Genomic DNA, 23094 nt, shown 5'->3' with positions numbered 1-23094 from the left:
TTATTATCTTTTGATTAAATGTTGCAATCGATTTGTAGATTTTGATTTGGTTGTTGATATTGAAGAAGATATTATATTTTTAAGTCACATTTGTTTGTAATGTTTTTAAATACATTTATTATAGACCACAGTGTTTTTTATGTCTTATTTTGAAGACTTTTACTTATTACATGTGTTAGAGTAAACGATTATTTTGTATTATACATATGGAAGATGTTATATTTGTAAGTGTATGTTATATTTCTGTTATTATATATTGCATGTTTATGGTATTAGGTCTTAGTTTCTAGATATATTCATTTGATTAGTTTATGCATCATCATAATTTTTGCATTATGATTATTGTGATAATCATTTTGTTATGTGAATATGTTATTTAGATTATGTTCATTACATTGATTATGTTTTTTATTCACCGGAACTCCTAATCTAATTAATACATGTTTGTTCAAACGCAGATCAGTATGACGTCTTTTTATAAAATATTTTCCTCCGACTCTTCTGAATATCTAGTAAGATGATTAATCTTATAAGTACAACATTTTTTCCTCATTTATTTATGTTAATATATGTTATCTTTTTAAAGGAAATACCAAATCAATATAGCAACAGATTCCTATTGAATACTGAACCAAACAATCAAGCCATTATCAAATGTGTGAACGGTAAGGAATTTGAAGTTCTTTTGACTAAACATAAAGATGCGTTTGTGTTCATGGATGGTTGGGAACATATTGTAGCTAAACTATCATTTACGGAGGGTTGTTTTCTGATGTTTAAGCAAATTGACTTGTATTCGTACTTGTTAACACCCTTTAAGAATATGCAAGACCATCCGATCTTCGGATCTAATGTTCCTTTATTTACCTCCATGTCTACCGAGAAAACGATAAGCAATGTTGAGTACTTCTGTCAACGCTTCACACAAGAGTCCAATGATAATTTGGTGAGTATACAAACTATATTTTTTCATGGTTTTCAATAACAAATTTAAGTTATTTCAGCTGGATGAATATACGCAGATAATTCTTGCTGATTTCGTTGAAGATACAATACGTTTACCATCTATTAGCAAGTTAACATTCAAGGTCCATGTTAATTTGTGGGACAGTTTTGATGTGATGATTCAGAAAGATCGGGATACTAAGGTGTATTTTCTTTACGATTCATGGGACAATGTTGTGTCTTACGTACATATATACCCGGACTATTACTTTGTGATGAGGTACATTTTTAAACAAAATTTCCAGCTGATTGTTTATGACTTGAATGGTTGTGAGATTCTTGTGCCGAAGCGTGTATCTACGCTTGCTGCTGTAAACATACCTAACCAGGTCCTTTAAATATTGAAATACAAGACACCGATGTTGAAACCGATCATGAAAACGATGAGGATGAATCTGATCCAGATTATAATGAATTAATAGATGATGATTCTGTTGATGTTTCTTCTATCTTAACTAACTCTGATAGCGATGGAATGTATGATGAGGAAGACGTTGAAGTTTCAGATTCTGAAGAAGATAAAAAGGGTGATCCGGACTACAATCCTATTGAGTTTGAATGGAAGTACGACAGGCGTTTTGTAAGTTAAGTTATTGTTCATATTTTACATATATTAAAATAGTAGAAAAACCATAATTTGTTTTTAGTATTTAATTTTGCCGTGTTATACCACTCATAATCTAATATTTTGCTTTAATTATTGATTGTAGCGTCTTAATGTAAATGTTGCTGAAGCATCCAGAATTGACATGACTATGGAGATGTACGTCCAAAACTTGGCTGGAGTGGATACGTTGATTTCTTTTCGTGCTGATAAACACGGTGGTGGTTTTCGCTATGAGGCTTTGGAATGGCGTACGAAATTTACGAAACCAAATGGTATCAATTCTCCTGCTAAGTGCACGTTTGTTTATTGCCCAGTTCAAAACAAACTGATTCTGAAGAAGGTTGTCAAGTAGTTCCTTTCAAACTTTTTAAACAATATAACTATAATTTAGGTTTCTTTTAATTTTGTTGGTTGGCTACTCTCTAAACATCATTTTGCATCTTTATCCTATAATGTGTTTTGAATGTATTAACATATCTTGATGTAGACCTTTCTTTACTTCTAAATGGTATATAACTTACTTTATGATGAATCCGTTATATGTTTAATGTTTAATTTTTAATATTTATATCTTGCCAATGAAAATATGATTTACAATATATTTACACAAGTGTGATTTAAGATTTTTACATCAACATCCACTATAATTTCAAATGTGAGAATATTTATAAGAATTTAGGTATCAGTTACAACAACACTGTTATATTTTGCAATGAAAGAAGAATTAAACATATCATTTGTCCAACATTAGATGAAAATACTTTAAATACACTACAAATGTATCGCTAGGTTTATCCATTTCGGGTTTCAATGAAGTGTTTAAAAAATAAGTAAATCTATCCGATGACTATATATATATAGATAAGAAATATATGATTTAATAATTACTTTGACTACATTAATAAATGGAAAATTAATAAACAAATTTAATAATTAAACTATACTCAAAGTAATATATAAAAATCTCAACCAATAGTTCAAGTTTTATTAAAGTAATTAAAATACAAATTTAAATGAAAAACATATCAAAGGTGTGTGAACACTTCTTTATAAACAACATTGGTTGTTGTATTAGTACGTTTCCCATCCTTATCAAGAATTAATATCTTCACCCCTTGTCTTGATTTAACTCTTGATAATGCTACATATAACTGCCCATGTGTGAAAACTGGTTCTTTTAAAAAAAGACCAACCTTAGACAAAGACTGGCCTTGACTCTTGTTGATTGTCATAGCAAAACACACAGCAACAGGAAACTGTCGTCTTTGAAAAGCAAAAGGTATTTTTTTGTCGGATGGAATCATGCTAATTCTTGGAATGAACGTTCTAGTTCCAACATTAGCACCTGATATAATTTCACCTTCCATAACCTCTTTCCAAGATATGTAACTTTTAACCTTGTACCATTACATAATCCATTCTGTTGGTCAATGTTCCTAAGAAGCATAATAGGAACACCAACTTTTAGAACCAGACGATGATTTGGTAAACCAGATATCTTTAAACCATTCAAAACATCAGGTGAATACAACTCTTGCTGGAAGGAATCAATACCTTTTTTCGTTTGACATATACTATCAGAGCTTAGGTACTCTACTGGTTCACCAGGAAACAACTCTAACAATCGATCATTTATTTCATGTACGACCTCATTTTTGGGTGTCAGAATCGCTCTTTCAGAAAAATAATCTAGATCCATATATCTTTCTAAAACAGACGGATATACAAATTGAATCAAACTTTCAATGGGATCCGAAGTATCTGTAATTAGAAGATCAGAAGGTATTTCTACAATTGCCACACCATCGTTGTCACCTCCAACTTTATCCTCGCCAATATCAAGAAGCCATTTGGCAAATTTCTCAGTCTCCTCCATTCTGGATTGTAAAGCACCGATAGTCAACCTCGTGTTTTTGGTCAAGGTAAGTAATTTACAGTGGGACCATATATAAGATGAACTCAACGAAGCGTTAACAATTTCTTGCATACTTCCGTTTGGAATAACAGGAAGAATTTTTCTAAAATCACCACCAAACAAAATTACTTTACCTCCAAATAATACATCCGAATGAGAATTGCTTTTCTCAACCAAAACATCTTTAAATGTTCGGTCTAAAGCTTCGAACGCATGTCTATGTACCATGAGTGCTTCATCCCATATAATCAACCTAGTATGCTTAAGCAAGTAGGCTACATCACCATCAGCCCTTATGTGACACATAGAACTCTCATCTAAATTTATGGGAATGTGAAATCTAGAATGTGCCGTTCTACCTCTTGACATTAGCAAAGAAGCAATACCACTGGAAGCAACATTTAGTACGATCTGCTCTTGATGTGGGGTAAAATACATATATTTGTCCCGTGTAAATTGTATAGTTTTTGTAAAGGTTTTATTTATTTTTATTTAGTTTTAGTATTATATTATATCATTTCGTGTTTTGACAGGTTCTGGTGCAAATGAAGCAAAAACGAGTAAAAAGGAAATAAACAGCCAGTTGGGGGCCTGGTGAAAGTACAGCAGGCGCATTAATTGTAATTGCGAATTACAATTAATGAAGAGAGAGAGTGTCAGACGGGCACGGGGGCGTGTCCAGCGGACACGGGGCCGTGCCCAGCCTTCTGTTCAGCCTATAAATAGGGGTGCTTGGTTTCATTCCATCTCATCCCTTGGCACACCACCTCTCTCACACTCCATCCACCACCCACCACCACCATAACACCATCATCCACCACCATCATCCATTGTCCATCGTAGAGTGTGTGAGTCGTCTCGGGATCCAAGATTGATCGTAAGAGTTCTTGACAATCAAGGCCATGTTTGCCTAAGTCTCTTACATCACTTGGTGAAGACAAGTGTTTAGTATAATACTTTTTATTTTTAATCTTTTGCACTTTTTATTTGGTTTTGTATTAATGACTTTAATAACTAGTTACTTATGTTGAAGATGATCTTTCCTTATCGTTTGTCCGTGGTGTCTTGGCGTTATTTTACTGTCTATATAAAATAAAAGATTTTCACCATTCATATCTCCACGGTCTATATGGAGGTATGTTGGCTACCTGGTCGGGGGTTAAGGGAACGGTTTGGTAAGGGTCTTGCCCTTGTTCAGCGTTTAGAGGTCCTGCTTGGGACCTGGGTCAAATTTAGTAGGATCTCAATGCCCATAGGTATTGGATGGCGGGGATCCAAACTCTTTGACCCCCTCATAAGTTAACTACTATTAATACTATAACCCGGCTATTTAGGACTGTATCCCTGCTGACTCAGACTACTTAGCCGAGGGTAACGTCACCGCCGAAAGCGGGGCCTACCACAATTTGCATTAATAACTTAATTCATTATCTTTCAATAATCCGACCCTTTAGGATTGTATCCTTGCTGACTCAAACTACTGGGTTGAGGGTAACGTCGCCTTCAAAAGAGGGGCCTACTACAATAACTAAGATAATCTCTTAAACAAGTGCAAAAGTGCGAAAATAATCAAAGGTTATACTAACACACGTGTCGGATCCAAGTGATTCATCTTGTCTATCTGTTTTTATTTTATTTTATTTTTCAGCATTTAGTTAGTTTTTATTTTTCTTAGTTTAAAACATTTTTCTCACCTTTTTGATTTGATTAGATGTTGAGGATAAACCGGTATTAAAAGCTCTTGTGTCCTTGGACGACCTCGGTATCTTACCAACACTATACTACGTCCACGATGGGTGCACTTGCCCATATGTGTGTTTAGTGTTAGTGAATATCGTGTTTTATAAATTTAAAACTTGGCTAAAAGTGTAAAAAGGGCTTAAATATACATCTAAAATATAACACATTTCACGCACATCAAGAGTTCCAACCAAAACCAAAGGCTAACTTTTCAGGAGCAGATAGATATTCTATTGGCAAACTGTGATACTTTTCAGCCTGTCAATACGAATATTTTTACCTATCCTATTGAAAATCCACTTCCTATGAACTCTGGACCAGCAATCCCAGATCCAATAGTACACTTCCAACCTGTAGAAATGGAGGAATGGTGGACAAATGATTGGCAATTCCAAAATATTGTCAACGACCCTTATTCCTTTCTTCCACAATTCGATCCAGAACCCCTACCTAATCCACCAATGAGCAATGAGAATCTGGCTGAACTTCGCCATTTCGGTGAAGAATTGATGGATGCAGGGAATAGAATTAGGGAGATAGGGGGATAGATTTCCTGGAAGTATGATGAAAGGGAACTTCGTTTTTAGGATATCAAGTAACGAGAGATAAGAAGATGATAAAACTATCATTGTGTAATAGTAAAAGTAAATAGTGAAACCAGTTGTAACATAACGAATAAAACGTTGTAAAATATCGGTGTGTATTGATGCATACTATACTGATATAAAATGGAATCGAGAAATCGATAAGTTTTGACTTTTTGTGTTAGGAATTGTCTGATTATTTGTATAAATTGCTAATTACTAATTACTCGTAATAAAATTATTATCAGATGGCAAATAATGATAACGAACAAGTAAATGAAGTTGATCAGTCAGAGCATCACCCAGAAGATCAATATATGACCAAACAAGATATTGAAAATATTGTTGCTCAAGGGATAGCCAACGCAATTCCAATATTCGTTGCTGCTATAAAAAGTCCAAACGAGCCGCAACATATCATTCCTAGTAGACATACTATTGAGGATAATTTCAGTAATAGTATAAACGGGGGCAATGATCATATTAATCATGATAATGAATCTCAGCACACGCCGCGCCCTAAGAAACGAAAGGCTGCAACACCTGGTTGCACTTTCAAAGAATTCCTTGCTTGTAAACCCGCTGAATTTGCAGGCAACGAAGGAGCAACTGCAACACTGCGATGGTTAGAGAAAACCGAAGCAGTGATTGCAATAAGTAAATGTGCTGAAGAAGATCAAGTCATGTATGCCTCAAATTTGTTTAAAGAAGGAGCACTAGAATGGTGGAACACAGTACTGCAAGCAAAAGGAAGACGGGTGGCTTATGCTATGACTTGGGAAGAATTTAAGAATCTTGTCGAAAGAAAATTCTGTCCTGAGTATGAGAAGGAACAGATGGCAAATAAGTTCCTAAATCATCGAATGACAGGGGTAGATTGTCGTGGTTATACTTCAACATTCTTCGAATATGCGAGAGTGGTACCCAATCTGGCTTCGCCAGAACCGGTACTCATTTCCCGATATATTTGGGGATTAATTAGCGAAATTCGCAATATCGTTAAGGCTGCGAGACCTCATACTATTGACGATGCAGTAGAATTAGCTAACACCCTAACCGACGAACTAATACGCACAAGAGATGAAGATAGGAAGAAAGAATTGGCTCAAAAGATTACCCAGGGATTTAGGGTGGGTAATAGTAGTAATTTCAAGAAGAAAGGAGCAAGACAATCTTCAACCCCGCCATTTTGCAGAAATTGCAGAAGGAAACATTTTGGAAAATGCAATGCAATTTGTAATTTCTGCAAATCTGTAGGCCATAGTGAAGAAAACTGTAAGAAGAAAACTGTAATCTGTTTTCACTGTGGGGAAACAGGACATTACAAAACCGAATGCCCCAAATTGAACAAAATCACCGATAACAAGGGCAAACCAGTTGAAGGAACTGTTAAGAAAAATGCCAGAGCTTTCCAGCTAACCACTCAAGAAGCAGAGCTCATTCCGGATGTGATAGCCGGTACATTTTTAGTTCACAACGTTTATGCAAAAGTATTATTTGACTCTGGTGCAAACCAAAGTTTTATAAATACTTCATTCTGTCAAGCTCTTAAGTTACCGTTGACTACCGTTAGGCAGATTTTTACAGTCGAAACTGCAGATGGGAATTCAGTAGAAATTAATCAGGTTTTGCAAAAAGTAGAAATAGAACTCTTAGGTCATAAATTTGTTGCAAACTTATTACCTATGAAACTAGCCGGGTTTGATGTTGTCTTAGGAATGGATTGGTTAATAGCCAACCATGCTCAAATCATTTGTGATAAGAACTCTATAGAAATTCAAGCACCTACGGGAGAGGTAATTAAGATTGCAGGAGATAAACCTCGGAGGCCACTGAAGTTCATATCAGTAATGAAAGTTGCTAATTATGAACGGAAACAAGGAATAGTATATATGATTTCAGTAATCATTTGTACTAAAGGAAAAGAACTTAAGGAAATTCCTGTAGTCTCAGAATACCCAGATGTTTTTCCAGAAGATTTGCCTGGGTTACCACCAGATAGAGAGGTAGGATTTAGGATTCATCTAATTCCAGGAACTATACCGATAGCCAAGGCACCTTATCGATTAGCTCCTACCGAAATGCTAGAATTAAAGAAGCAATTAGATGAATTACTAAGCAAAGGATTTATACAACCTAGTTCATCCCCTTGGGGTGCACCAGTGTTGTTTGAGAAAAAGAATGATGGATCAATGAGAATGTGTATTGATTATAGAGAATTGAATAAGGTTACAATTAAGAATCGATACCCATTACCTAGGATTGATGATCTCTTTGATCAATTACAAGGCGCTAAATATTTTTCTAAAATAGACTTGCGCTCCGGATATCATCAATTAAAGGTTCAAGAGGAAGACATACCTAAAACTGCTTTTAGAACTAGGTATGGTCATTATGAATTTACAGTCATGCCCTTTGGACTAACAAATGCCCCAGCTGCATTCATGGACATGATGAACAGGATTTGTAAACCATATTTGGATAAATTTGTGATCGTGTTCATTGACGATATACTCATTTATTCCAAAAGTCAAGTCGAGCATTGTCAGCACTTGCATGCACTCTTAACTTTGTTAAGAAAAGAAAAGTTGTACGCTAAATTCTCGAAGTGTGAATTTTGGCTACAAGAAGTGCAATTCTTAGGACACATGGTGAATCACGAAGGTATTCACGTAGATCCTGCTAAAATAGAAGCAATTATCAACTGGAAGGTTCCGCAAACTCCAATGGAAATTAGAAGTTTTATAGGTTTAGCTGGTTATTATAGACGATTTATTAAGGATTTTTCCAAGATAGCTGTACCATTAACTAAGCTAACCTGTAAAGCCACTAAGTTTGAATGGGGACCAAAACAAGAAGAAGCCTTTAGAATTTTAAAACAGAATTTAACCAATGCGCCAATCTTAGCTTTACCAGAAGGAACAGAAGATTTTGAAGTATATTGCGATGCTTCAAAACTAGGATACGGATGTGTGTTAATGCAACGCAAGAAGGTAATTGCGTATGCCTCCAGACAATTGAAAAAGCATGAAGAAAACTATACAACTCATGATTTAGAATTAGGAACCATAGTTTTTGCCCTTAAAATTTGGAGACATTATCTGTATGGAAGTAAATTTACTATTTATACAGATCATAAAAGTTTAAGATATATATTTGGGCAAAAAGAGTTAAACATGAGGCAAAGAAGATGGATGGAGATTTTAACTGATTACGACTGTGATATTCAATATCACGAAGGAAAGGCAAACGTAGTAGCAGATGCTTTAAGTCGTAAGTATCATGAAAAGCAAAGGCGAGTCCGTGCCCTTAGAATAAATCTACAAATAGATTTAATGGAACAAGTGAAGGAAATCCAGAAAACAGCAATCAAGGACGATACCGAAGGAATGAAAGGTTACCTAAAAGAATTGGAACAAGGAAATGATGAAATTTGGAAATTCCACAAAAACAGAATTTGGGTACCTAAACAGGGAAATTTAAGATCAAAGATTTTAGAGGAAGCTCATAAATCTAAGTATACCATACACCCAGGAAACAATAAGATGTATCAAGATTTAAGAAAGAATTTCTGGTGGATAGGAATGAAAAAGGATATAGCCGAATATGTATCTAAGTGTTTAACCTGTTCACAAGTTAAAGCCGAACACCAGAAACCCTCAGGTTTACTACAACAGTTAGAAATGCCTGTATGGAAATGGGAACTTATAACAATGGACTTTGTTATTAAGTTACCCAAGACTCGAAAAGGTAATGATGCCATTTGGGTAATCGTGGATCGATTGACCAAATCAGCTCATTTTCTACCAATAAAGGAAACCTTTAGTATGGAAAGGTTAGCCAAATTGTATGTAGATGAGATAGTATCCTTACATGGAGTCCCGCTCTCCATTGTATCGGATAGAGATAGTCGTTTCACTTCCCGTTTCTGGACAAGTTTCCAAGAATCAATGGGAACCCGACTTAATCTAAGTACTGCATATCATCCACAGACCGATGGACAAAGTGAAAGGACGATCCAAACTTTAGAAGACATGCTCCGAGCATGTGTAATTGATTTTGGGGGTAATTGGGATAACCATTTACCATTAATTGAATTCTCCTATAACAATAGTTATCATTCAAGTATTGAAGCCGCTCCATTCGAGGCACTATATGGACGCAAGTGCAGAACACCTGTATGTTGGGCAGAAATAGGAGAAAGTCAATTATCAGGTCCGGAAATTGTGCAAGAAACCACAGACAAGATAACTCGAATCAAGGAACGATTGAAAACAGCCAGAGATCGCCAAAAGAGCTATGCAGACAATCGTCGCAAACCACTTGAATTCCAAATAGGAGACAAAGTACTGCTGAAAGTATCTCCTTGGAAAGGAGTTGTAAGATTCGGTAAGAAAGGAAAACTGAGTCCCAGATATGTTGGACCATTTCCAGTGATTCAACGAATCGGACCAGTCGCTTATCGTTTACAATTACCAGAGGCACTAGCTGGAGTACATGATGTATTTCATGTATCCAATCTTAAGAAATGTCTATCAGACGAATCTCTAGTAGTACCTCTTCAAGACATAGAGGTAAATGAAAAACTGAAATTCATAGAAAAACCTTTACAAATAGAAGACCAAAAGATCAAGTTTCTCAAACACAAGCGACTAGTACTGGTGAAAGTCAGATGGAATTCAAAGAGAGGACCGGAATATACTTGGGAACTGGAATCAGAAATGAAGAGCAAGTACCCTCATCTGTTTCAATGAACTCGAGGACGAGATTTTTCCTAAGGTGGGGAGGATGTAACAACTATCATTAAAATTAGTGATTAGAATAATAATTAGTCAATAAGGAAACCTTAATTGAGACACCCAAGTAATTCCGCACTAACCCTAAAATTTCCGGAATAATCGGAATCAGGATCAGGGCCCCTAAAACTCAGGGGGGTTAAACCCTATTCGATAATTATCTTAAATTATGCGTTGTATATACTGAATTTCGAATGTTGTTGATTCACCAAGTCTATGCCACTGACTAGGCTAATCTACAAGCTAGGCCACACCTTTACGGACCGTAAGGGTTAGTCCTTACGGACCGTAAGCCTACCAGCTTGCCTTACGGACCGTAAGGGTTAGGTCATACGGTCCGTAAGCAACATGAAATTTGGGCTATAAATAGCCGACCTTGGCATTCGACTGTTGGTGTTAAAACGTCGATCGAATTCGTTCTGTACATCGATGTTAGGCTATTATATCACAAATTAAACACACACGATCACGAAGTGCTGCCGCGGAACAGGGTAATTACTCGATCGCTATTACGATTCAGTTTCCGAGATCAATATATCCAAAGAATGTTTAAGTGCCGCCCACATTGGGTCATACTTTGTCGTTTATCGTTAATTCGATGAATGAGTTTAAGTATTATACTTTTTCGTTTGTCGTTAATTCGATAAATGAGTTTAAGTATCGCACTTTGTCGTTCATTGTGAGAATTTGATCTCGTGAGATATCGTGACTGTTGTATTGATCACTAACCCTGTTTTGTGTGCATTATTATTGAAATTAGGTTAACAGGGCTAAAATCATATTCTGTCAGTACTAAATCTGCAATGTGAGTTATTCTCTTTTTATCAACTGTTTTACAATACTCCAAATTATTTCCAGAATTATAAATTACAGTGATTAAGTTATGTAATCACCAAGTTACAGCCGGTATGTGGGGTATTGTGCACTTTACTTGATAATCGTCACCATTGGGGCAGCCATTGGGTGATATGACCATAATCACAGACACCATTGGACAGGTGGGCCAATGGGTCGAGTGGTAAAGTACTGTGGGTAGTTGGTTGATATCAGAAACATTGTAAAAGATCTTAACACTGTGAATTATAACAGATGTGTCATTTTCAGCAACTAGAATAATTCACTCAGTATTTCCCCGCTGACAAAATCTTTTCCAAACATGTTTCAGGTGATCTGCTGTAATTCAGGAAAAAATGCAGGGGAAGCATTTCAAGCTTAAGATAGTGGCTCAGTATAAAATAAAGAAATGTGTTTTATCCAGAAAATCTTACTATTGTAAATTATCAGGGTTTTATCCCGAATTGTGAAATAAAATAATCGGGAAAAGTTTTTAGCTTAAACGATCCTGTAAATAAAATTTCCGCTGCTAAACTCACAATAAACAAAGTACCGCAGGATTTCTGTCCCGCGGCTCCTGGAACGGGTCAAACCGGGCCGGGGGCCGTGACATTTATGGATTGTTAATGTTAAGGGTTTTTTGGTGTATCCATATAGTTGGGTATGAAGACACTGGTGGTAGTTTTTTTGCTACATGAATAGGTAACATGTAGATATAAAGTCTAAATGTTAAGTTAGTGGAACAATATATAAGAATATATATGAATGTTAATCATCTTGTTTCTGTGTTGCATTAAACTAACGAAAATATTGAATTTAAATAATAAAATGTAATAAACCATTGTCTATTCGTTTTGCAGGAAAGATAATAAGAGTGGTAAACATACCTGAGGAAAAATATTAAGCAGAAGGATTGACTTGATAAGTAAATCAAGAGTCAAACAATAGGTAAATGGATGTAAACTTTCGTGTTATAAGGAATCACAAGCAAAAACACACAATTAAAGTGAACAGGCCAAACCCACTAAAAAAGTGAATAAACAAAATGATTGATGACACAAACTTATACACAAGTCTTCGATCATTTATAGAAAGTTGATAGACAAATTAGGCAAATTGATTATAAATTATAGCACGAAATTTGAGTACATAATTAATTGATGCTGATTATGATTACGTAAGTTTTTAATAACTGATATTTGTTACTCTAAATTGATATTTTATAATTCTATAATTAAGCAATATATTTGATAAATTATTTTAAGAAATATGCATAAGTTGAATAAAACCGAAATCTCTAATAGTAACAACCATAATAAGATTTTCCATTATTCCAAAAACATATTATTTTATGAGAACAAAGTTGCTAAGGTGGTGTTTATTTTTTGGCCAGAAGCACTTCTGACCACTTATGTCTGCGCCGCGCAGACGCGCGCAGAGGTTTGGAGTTCGCAGCTTGTTTGTTTTCTCACAGACCTTTCATTAAAAAAGGTCTGCGAGACCTCTTCACCACACAGACATTCACCCATGTCTTCTTGGCACAGACACAAACCACTTCTTGGCACAGACCTCTTCTTCCACACCTCCACCCCCACATCCCTGCCACCACCTCCACAACCGTGGCTCCGGCGAGACACTGCCGCTGTCAGCCGCCTTAGCCCCTCTACACCACCCCTGAAACTCCCCTGAAACACCACCAAAACCGACCGGAGAAACAAAGGTCTTCGCAGATCTGAAACGAAAAGTGATAGTTGATGGTTTTACCGGAATGTTTGTCGGGGAAGGATCAGAACATCCCGTCGTCATCGGCGAATCGTCACCGGAAAACTCAGTTGTCGGCTCCCCGTCTTGTTTCTCTGACTCTTACGCCGCTTGCCACCACTTTCTCTGATCTCACTCTATCTCTCTCGGGTTTCTCTCTCATCACCGAGTCTCTCTCTCTCTCTCAAACAGGGGTCCGACGCCATCCACCAGACCACTGGTGATGGTGGTGGCCGATCGGAGTATCTCCGGTTACCGGAGAAGGAAGGAGACAAAAAAGGGGGTGTTGTCGGTTATACAGAGAAGAAGAGGGGGGTGCCGCTGGTTGTCGGCCGGCTGTGGGTTCACCGAGAAGGGAGAGGGAGAGCATGAGGGGGTGTGTGTGGTTTGGAGAAGATAACTTCTCTATGTTTGTTTGTCTGTGTGTGTGATTTCATTTGTTTGTGAATGTGAGAAAGCAAGATTTTTGTTGTGGGTTTATCATTAGAATCGAGAGGGAGAGAGGGTGAGTTTGAGAGGTGTGAGTCTTATGTGTGTGAAAAGTGGTTTTGTAGAAGAAAAAAAAACAAACCCTCTTCTCTTCGCGGACTGCAGACATTTGGTCCACCTCTTTTCCTGCAGATGCCTGCAGATGTGGTCCGCAGACTGCAGACCTTTTCCCGCAGAAAAAACAAACAGCACCTAAGTGTCATCATCATAAACTTGATAAACAGTACGTTCACCATTTTCAATCACCACCATTTCCTCTATAACGTTTAAGTTTTCTTCACTTGCTTGTTGATCATGAAGGCCATAAAGTTCAATGAGTTCACGCGGCCACAACTCCATCAAAACAGACGAAGAAATGAACAAACCTTGGTCTTGGAGCATTTCCTAAAAAATAGATTAAAAACATATGAGTTTATAGCATCATGAAAGTTGTTAAAATAAGTCATTGTTGGTACTGTAAATAATATAACACAATAAATATTACAAGATAATCTTCAACATAACAACCACGTTTAAAAGCAAATTCACGAGATGATAAGCCATCACGCCATTGTTTAGAGACCAACTTGAATCGATGTATTGATTTCGTATCGATCCTTATTAAAATCTGGAAAAGTATCAAGTGAAAAGGAAGCTCAACCATCGTATTATTAAAACCGAATACAAAAACAATGATTTCATGATGCTATATATAAGCGTAAAAAAATTCAAATATGGAATTGATAATGTCAAAAAGGGAGTTTTCCATAATTAAGATTTTTACATACCGGATTTTTTTATTTGATTTATATGAAAAAAGCTTCTAAATTGATGATATATGATTCAACCAAAGTTATCAAAGACATTTTTACAAACAAATATATTCGGATCACATATGTTTTTATAAATTTTTTTTTGTGTTTATTGAAAATGATAGGTATGTATATATCTAATCATGAAGATTTGAAATACATAATTTAAAAAGTTTATAGTATATCGGTAATTATTATCACATTTAAAAATTAAACTAAAATAAACGACATAGTGACATATTTTTAGTTTATTGTTAGAAGTTATAAATCATTTACAAATTTATAAAATTAACAGTAAGTATTTTGGGTTACCGTAATAAGGTTTGGGTCAAAAGACAAAATAAGAATAAAATCTTAAATTTATTAGATATTTATTTATTAGAACCAAAAAAATAAGAAACCATTATTTTGGGTAATAATTACAAAAAAATGGTAGGATAGAAGTAATGATTACTATTGTTATAACATTAGCTAATCATCAAAATACATTAAAGCAATCTTTTTAAATTTAAATGGAGAATTGTTAAGTACTATTAACAAATAAAAACTACAAATACATAAGATTATGATTATACTTTGACAATCAAAATATCTATTTTTAAAATACACAATAAATATTTTAAAATTTTGTATCAAATTTTATTCTACACTATTATATATACTTGTCGTGCTCCGTAAATTGACATTTTGCAACATGTAAATAATAAATATCAATTATCTTTTAACCTCTTTAATTTAAACACAAAATATAACAAAGGAAATGACAATGTCATAAAGATTAACCAAAAAACAATATCCATTAAAACACAAGAATAATAGTCAAAGGCATAAGTTTGTTTTCATAAGAAAAATAAAACTTAAAAATAATAAAAGTGCAAATCATGAAAATCCATTTGGAGACCATACTTCAAAATCTTTATTTCTCAATCTTTGGGGTGATGAGGTCCAACTTTATAGAATTGTTTATTTCAACATTCCCAGGACTGTTACGACGTTTAGTAGAAGAGCTATCAACAGCATCAACATCATAAACATCTTCAAGGTTACGTTTAATGTTTTCGAACTTTGACGGATCTTGATCATTAACATCTATAGGATCTAGCGTAACACTGTCACCCATCACAGATTGAGATTCCTGAAACTTAGTCAAACAAAACTATCAGTTTGCTAATAATATTTTCATTGTAGAGTAAAAAAATGTATAGCACAACAAAAAAAAAACCTTTGATAAACCTTTCACATTACCAACTGATTCGGACAAACATTGAACATTTGACTCAGACACATCAGACTACAAAAATTCAGAACAGTCTTAATTTATGAATACAGAAACGTAAATATAATAACTGAATTATTATTATGTTTGGAAGAAAATAATAACCTCATTAACTTTCCATTTTTTTCTCCAGAGCAGAAAGTAGATCCTCATCGGAAGATATCATTGAAATTCCATAGTTTTCAATCTGGTTGGAAATGTTAAAACTGGAAATTTTGATTTGGAAGGCAAACTTTTTGTTCAACAACACATCAAACTTAGATGGGAGAGACTGAAACGATCCTTCGGTGGAAGTGTCAACCTGTATAATGAGAAAGAAATAATAACATATACATCTATTGTTTAATAAAAAATTAATAACTTTTCTCAGAATGAGAACTAATTGTACCTTCGAGTAAATATCAAGTAGTTCTTTTGAGGTTTTCTTCAAAAGCTTAATAGCTTCATAATCAAACAACGTACAGGAAACGGTTCCAGTGGAATCCTGAACCCTTAGAGGTATCTTGTATCTATTATATGATGAAATGTTAATAATTGTTAAGAAAAAAAATGTATATGAAATTATATTTGACATTTAAAAGTAATTATAAAAAATATATAGATACCGATGAACAGGAACAATGTCAACAGCATCACAATCTGGGTTTATACACTCAAAAGACTTGTCATCCAATACGTCAAAGCTGCCATCATCTTTCTCAACCAATTCAGATTTCTATTCAATTTGCTTCTTACAATGATTGCATGATAAATAATACCAAGGCTTATCATTTGAAATTGCTATAACAGTACCAACAATGATAACCTTTTTCTCCTAATAAGTAGATAAAGATTATAGTGAGAGATAAATATGATAAAATATATAAGATACAATAACCTTTTTCTTTTTAATGTATACCACATCAATTGAAGCAATAAAACCGGTCAACACAAAATCTTCAGCATTTAGAAACTCATCTTCTGTATTCGATATCACTTGAGAGCATGACTGTTTACTTGAAGATGATTTAGATAACTCCTTCTCAAGATACCTATAAAAGTATAATATATTAATAAAAAATTATTAAATTTAAGACAAATAATAAGTTATTAAAGATATACCTGTCTTTGAATTCTTTTTATCTCATGAATATCAGAATTTATGAAGACACGACTTGCTTCAAACATGTTAGTAAGGCCAACTTTACCTGATTATAACACACATTTTTTTGAATGATACATAAAAAAAATTAAATATGTCGACGTTGAAAAAATTAATATATATATTTAAAAGACATTGTTAAAATACTTTGTCAAAAAATATAATTAATACCTTGATATATGTTCACTGTGCCAAAATGAACAACTATAACGACATGAGCAGGGCGGTTTTTATCATTCATGTAGTTTGACAAAGTGATTGCATAATTTTCCCACAACGTTACACTAATCTTCTGATCTCTGTAGTTTGACAAAGTCATTGCATAATTTAATAGCAAAAGAATAGATTAGTACATATATTGACTAAAAATATATATATTGACTTGTTGTTTATAACATTATTACTCGAGATCCTTTAAGGTTATGTTCATTCGTTTTGTTTTAGATCCATCCTTCCTATTTGCATCTTCAATAGGATATGAGACAACCAAATAACCGATGAAATCTGTATAATAAAAAAGTATGATAATATATAAACAACTGAACTTATTCAATAATTAAATAAAAATAAATTTAAAATTAGTTACCTATTGGTGTATTCACTTTAACTTTTTTACTCAACACAGATTTAAAATCAGTGAATTTAAATAAGTACCGAGGACCAGACCAGTTATCAGTTTTTAGAACAGACATGAAAGCATACAACGATAGCTTCTGATCTTTTCCGGTAACCTTAATCTTGGTTGTATCTTTGGCTAGAGATGGTTTATGAATCAACAAACAGTCATCAACTACCAAAAACTTAAGGAACCGTTTGAAAAGCTTATGTAAACAGCTACATTGAATGAACGAACCCTGAAATAGTAATTATAGATAATGAATTTTAGAACATGAACATGTAAAACTATTGTTAAAAAAAGGATATTAATAAAGATATAAGAACATTAAAATATGTTACCTCTTCATCCATCAACAACATGTCAACTCGATAGATCTGGTTATCATAACCATTCATTTTTTTATCCCACATGGATATGATCTTAGCTTTGATGCTATAGTTGGTGGAATGAGCATTAAGTGACCTGAACATAGTAATCTGATTGTTCTCCATTTGACTGGTAAACAAAGAAAGTTTCAGTACATGATTCTCATTCTGTATTATATAAGAATGAAGAAAATAATACAAGTAAACAGGGAAAATGGTTTAACCTCAGAATTCGAAAAACAATAGCACAAGAAAGAAAAACAATTTGAATGTGAATACAACTCTTTAACTTCAAGTCTTATTTATACAATAAAAAATGAGAAACTTATGGAATAATTGGAACATATTTTTGAAAGTTATAAATCATTTACAAAAATATAAATTTGAGAGAAAGTATTTTTGGTTACGGTATTAATTTCCTAATATATTAGTATTCATTTGCTATTCAATCTCATCAATTCAAAAAAAAAAACAAATTTAGACTTACCAAACAATCTATTTCGACATTGACAAACTGAGTGATCATATCCACCAGCAAACATATATTTTAATCAATAGGAAATCTTTTCAATGATAAAATTAACATCATTCTATAAACCATGTATACATTTTTTAGGATTTTGCACTCCCACAAATAATTTAATGTACACATAAAGAAATTTTAATAGTACATTTTTGTGATATCAGAGTTAAAAACAAAATTGTACCTACAAAGAGTTTTCAAAACATCATTTGTACAATATGACATTTGATCATTTCTGCGAAAACCAAATCCGGATACATGAGGCAAAATCTGAGGATGAAATGTAAAGACAAACAATGTTAGTAATCTGGGTAAAGACGGTAGAATCTTTGATTTACAAATATACGTGCATCCATTAACAAACATCATATTAAAATGATTGCAAACAAATATAAATTAAACAGGATTAACGAAATAATAACAGGAAAATAAACGGCATAAATTAATCTTTTTGATTGTTATTAACATAAAAAAAGACAAATTCGTTGGATTATCAAAAAGTACATTGTTAAAACCTAATAAACCTCAAATAAATTAAGAATTTTAAAAAATATTGATAGTAAATGAATGCTAATTGCGTATGTTTAACTTCTGAAACGTTCCTTTAAGTTCCGATGCTGAATCCGAACATGAATCTTCGACTGAGAAGAGCAGCGCTAGAAAGAAGATGGAACGATTTAGGGTTTGTAATTGGGCAATGAGGAGAGTGAATGATTTTGGGTATTTTATGTGACAATCTCGAATTTCCAAGGTTAGTCGTGTAATCTTGATTCCTCGTTATTCCTCTTTCATTTTTTTTGCCGCGATTAGTTATTTGTTATTAAACGTAAACGAGTCGGTACTCCATGTATTTGGGCCAACTGTTTATCATGTGCACACTCTGAAATTGGGCCGGTTACCATTATTCCCTATTCGGGCCGTACATTGAGTCTTTATACTTTTATTTGTGTACATATAACCAAACCCATTACTTCAAGTCCATTCATACATCAAGTCGGTTTTCTTAATAGCCGCCATTTACTTGGGCTTAGGCCCAACACCTCGGCAAATCAGGAACCGCCCAAGTTGTGACTATTTATGTATACGTAATATATCATCCTTCATAATCGTACCTTAGCAAACAAACCCTACCCCTCCTCATCTCTGATTCCCTGATCGTGCGAGTTCACACAGGAGGTCATCTTCGAAGCATTAGTTCTGTGACGGGATCTTCGTTTAGTGTCATCATTCTAAATCCTTGTTGCATGTGATTGTATTTCTTGATCGATTAGGGCCATGTTGCATCGTAGTACATAAACGGAATTGGATGATATTATATGCTGATGAATGATTGGATGATATTGGTTATTTGCAATAATACTAATCATACGTATAAAAAAAAGTGTATGTAGTAATAAGTTAATATTGTTAGCCACTCTTGTTTAAGTGCGAGATATGTATGATGCATACGATGACGGATAAATCATGAAAACTGTTAGTATGTTTAATACTGTGTGATGTTTCTGGTGTAAATATAACATGCATGGTTAACCAATTGTTGCTATGGAGTTATGATAATTCATAGGGTTACATGATCATAAGATAAGTCTTACTCATTCGAATTGGTTACATGATTCCCTGTTAATGATGATTATGATAGAAATTGGTTGGTAATCTAATTAATTCGAATAGGCTGTTAGTCTACTAAATTAGTATGTGATTGAATATTGTTTAATGAGATCATGTTGAGATAATTATGACTTATCAAATATTTGCTGCCAATTAATTATGAGCCCATGTGCATTCTTTCTAGTTCACCATCCAACATAATTATTAACCACACTAGGTTGTCTGCCTCTACTTCTTATTCATGTGAAATCTATGGTGTGAGGTGATGGTGTTTTATTAAAAAGGGCCACCCAAAAGTCAATCATTTGTCCCTATATTTCGATGGGGGTAGCCCCAAATTAATAAAGTAACTGGTGTATTCTAAAGTTGTGTAATGGCTGCATAATTACATATTTACGTGTGGGCCACCCATCTATATTAGATTAATTAGGTGGGGACAGTTAATTTGAATAAATAGCATTCAAGGGTGTGGGCCGATTATTTAGAATGAATGGGCTTCACCCAATGGTCCAGGCCGGAGATCTAATGGGACAACAATGAAGCAGCGGACTGGTCTCTTTCATTAGGCCTGAACCCAACCAAGTCGCAGTAGACCCATATGTTATGTTGATCATTGTAGTTGTGAATTTTTATGTATATTTATGAGATGTGAACTGTTAATGTGTCATGTACGTGTGATATGGAAATACCTAGGGTCGAATGCTTATTATCAATTGTGAGATGCTATGTGTCAGTATGTGCTTACCATCTGTGAAATATATATATAAGAATAAGAACGGAACTGACTGTCATTGGAACTAAACTAGGGTTGGGAAATCCACAGAGATAAACAAATAGATATCTTACCGAGCAAACCAAAGGTGAGTTCACTGCTCTTTTTCCAAGCATGCATCCCGGGAAGGGATATTGGGTAACGTTCCAGGGGGGAATGCAGGTTATTGGGATGTTGGTTATTACTCAGTTTCTATCATATAAGACCCCTTACATCTACCGACAGTTGCCGGGAAGGCAACGAGGTTATTAGTTGATAGCGCTATTAGGTTTGGCACCCTCACACCGTCTCAGGGAGGTCGGGCGTGAACTAATTTCCTTAAAGCATGACCAATGTTTTGATAGAGACATTGGGGTTGGGCAATCACATCTTGTAGCCATTACGGTAATCGAGTTAATAACAACATCAAATCAAATTGATAAACTGTTTTGTATGTACATCTGATAAACTAAACTCGGTAACAAAACCTTGAACTCACCAGCGTAGTCTGACACACTTGTTTGCATGCTTGTAGGTCGTTAGCTGTTTGCATTGGAACTTGCTGTCTGGAGTAGCTGGAGTCTCATGGGTCGATTGGAGGGTTTTGTGTTCTGATTTGTTGATACTTTATATTGGGTTTAAACTATTTAACTTCGTTTGGTTTTGCTTCCGCTGAATACTTTGGTTTTCTTTTGAACTTGGATGATGTTTTATTAATAATTAAGAACTTTATTTTTGAAACATGTATGTGTTCTATGTAATTAGTGGCTCATTGCTGGTACGTCACACGCCTATCAGGGACACTCCCTAGGTGGTATTTTGGGGGTGTGACAGTTTGGTATCAGAGCCACTGGTTATAGTGAACTTGGTTTAAAAAACGTTTTCATAAAACCAGACTATAACCGAACAGATCCGAAATCAACCATGACACTCAGCTCCAGATTGCAAGGTTCGTCTTCTGTTATTTTATGCATTACTTGTATAGCAGTCACACACTCACAACCTACATGAAGATGACATACAAGATTTGATAGTGCAACACTATTCTTTTACTTTTGTGAATCATAATCCTGTAGTACCCATTGCTTGGCTATTTGAAAGCGGGGGAAACTTTTAGCGCAAGTTAAGAAGCACTGAGACGAGCATGCAAATTGCCTTATTATTATGGGTGCACACATAATAATAACGTGAGGTGCATGTAAGTCCCAGTGAGGCTTAACGAACATGAGAAGGTTCCTGCCCTATTATGTGTAAATTTGATAGTTGTAGATTTTAACGTGATACTTGACTTTTACCTCGTTTCGACCCTTAAGATAGTTCCCTTCTCTTATTTAGAACCATGAGTGGACGTGGAGGAGGCCGAGGCGGCGGACGTGGCCACATTGCTATGACGCAGGCCGAATTAACCAACCTGATCAACACTCGTGTAGCTGAAGCCCTAGCGGCTTACCAGGCTGGTACGATATGTGCTAATTATTCTCTATCCTTGTGTCGTATACTCGAATCTTACTTGTGCGTTGTGCGTTCTTTCGTGTTAGGTCAACCTGCGAATCAAAACCATCCACCTGCTCCACCTGTTTGTACGTTCAAGATGTTCATGGATTGCAAGCCACAGACTTTTAGTGGGACTGAAGGGGCTGTAGGACTCCTGCGATGGTTTGAGAAGGCAGAGGCGGTATTTGCGATGTGTAATTGTCCTGCTGGGGACAGAGTGAAGTATGCTACGGGCACGCTTGAGGATGGTGCCCTGACGTGGTGGAATGCCCAGGTGCAGATGTTGGGTATCGAAATGGCGAATGCCACCACTTGGGATGACTTTAAGGAGTTGATGAGGGAGGAGTATTGTCCTCGTGATGAGATTCAGAAACTGGAGAACGAGTATTATAATCTGAAAATGGAGGGATCTGAGATTGAAGCATACACGAGGAGGTCCAATGATTTAGCAACTTTGTGCCCTAACCTGTCTCGACCTCCACCCCGGCGAATCGAGTTGTATCTTAAGGGCTTAGCACCAGCTGTTAAGGGGTACGTTACTGCTGCAAACCTAGGCAATCTGCCCCGTATCGTCCGTTTTGCACATAAGATTACTGACCAAGAGGTCGAACGTAACAATTTGCCGCCACGTGTTTCTGCTACTACTTCGACTGCTACAGCCACCACGCCTGCTAGTGATAACAAACGCAAGTGGAACGATACTGATAAAGCAACCAGTGCAGGTCAATCCCAGAAAAGGTCCGATAACAACCACAACCGCAGTTTTAGTCAGTCTTCTTCAGTTAATCAAGGCCA

At 35.1% G+C, this 23094-nt stretch overlaps 2 protein-coding genes across 2 annotated transcripts; both read right to left on the bottom strand.

Annotated features, from left to right (window-relative positions):
- Nucleotides 1-2912: 2912 nt before the first annotated feature.
- Nucleotides 2913-3965, bottom strand: LOC110883631. The gene has a single exon (XM_022131350.1). The coding sequence runs from the start codon at nt 3963-3965 to the stop codon at nt 2913-2915; it is 1053 nt and encodes a 350-aa protein (XP_021987042.1).
- A 9958-nt stretch (nt 3966-13923) lies between these two features.
- Nucleotides 13924-18049, bottom strand: LOC110883630 (replication protein A 70 kDa DNA-binding subunit C-like). Its single transcript, XM_022131348.1, has 13 exons — nt 17897-18049; nt 17526-17793; nt 17344-17443; nt 17111-17238; nt 16900-16985; nt 16697-16816; nt 16557-16612; nt 16404-16481; nt 16187-16307; nt 16049-16099; nt 15745-15813; nt 15496-15657; nt 13924-14115 (listed from the first exon to the last, which is right to left on the bottom strand). The coding sequence occupies exons 1-13, from the start codon at nt 18047-18049 to the stop codon at nt 13924-13926; spliced, it is 1584 nt and encodes a 527-aa protein (XP_021987040.1).
- Nucleotides 18050-23094: the final 5045 nt, after the last annotated feature.

The sequence above is a fragment of the Helianthus annuus genome, chromosome 4 (genome assembly GCF_002127325.2).
Source record: "Helianthus annuus cultivar XRQ/B chromosome 4, HanXRQr2.0-SUNRISE, whole genome shotgun sequence".
Lineage (NCBI taxonomy): Eukaryota > Viridiplantae > Streptophyta > Magnoliopsida > Asterales > Asteraceae > Helianthus > Helianthus annuus.
Note: the sequence above shows the minus strand (reverse complement) of the source record. Positions and strands in the feature narration are given on the sequence as shown.

Coding starts and splice junctions, on each gene's coding strand:
- LOC110883631 (XM_022131350.1), bottom strand. CDS start 3,965: ATGTATTTTACCCCACATCAAGAGCAGATCGTACTAAATGTTGCTTCC.
- LOC110883630 (XM_022131348.1), bottom strand. CDS start 18,049: ATGGAGAACAATCAGATTACTATGTTCAGGTCACTTAATGCTCATTCC. Junction 17,239..17,343: donor ATAACCTTAAAGGATCTCGA/GTAATAATGTTA, acceptor GTCAAACTACAG/AGATCAGAAGATTAGTGTAA. Junction 16,613..16,696: donor TTATTGCTTCAATTGATGTG/GTATACATTAAA, acceptor TCTACTTATTAG/GAGAAAAAGGTTATCATTGT.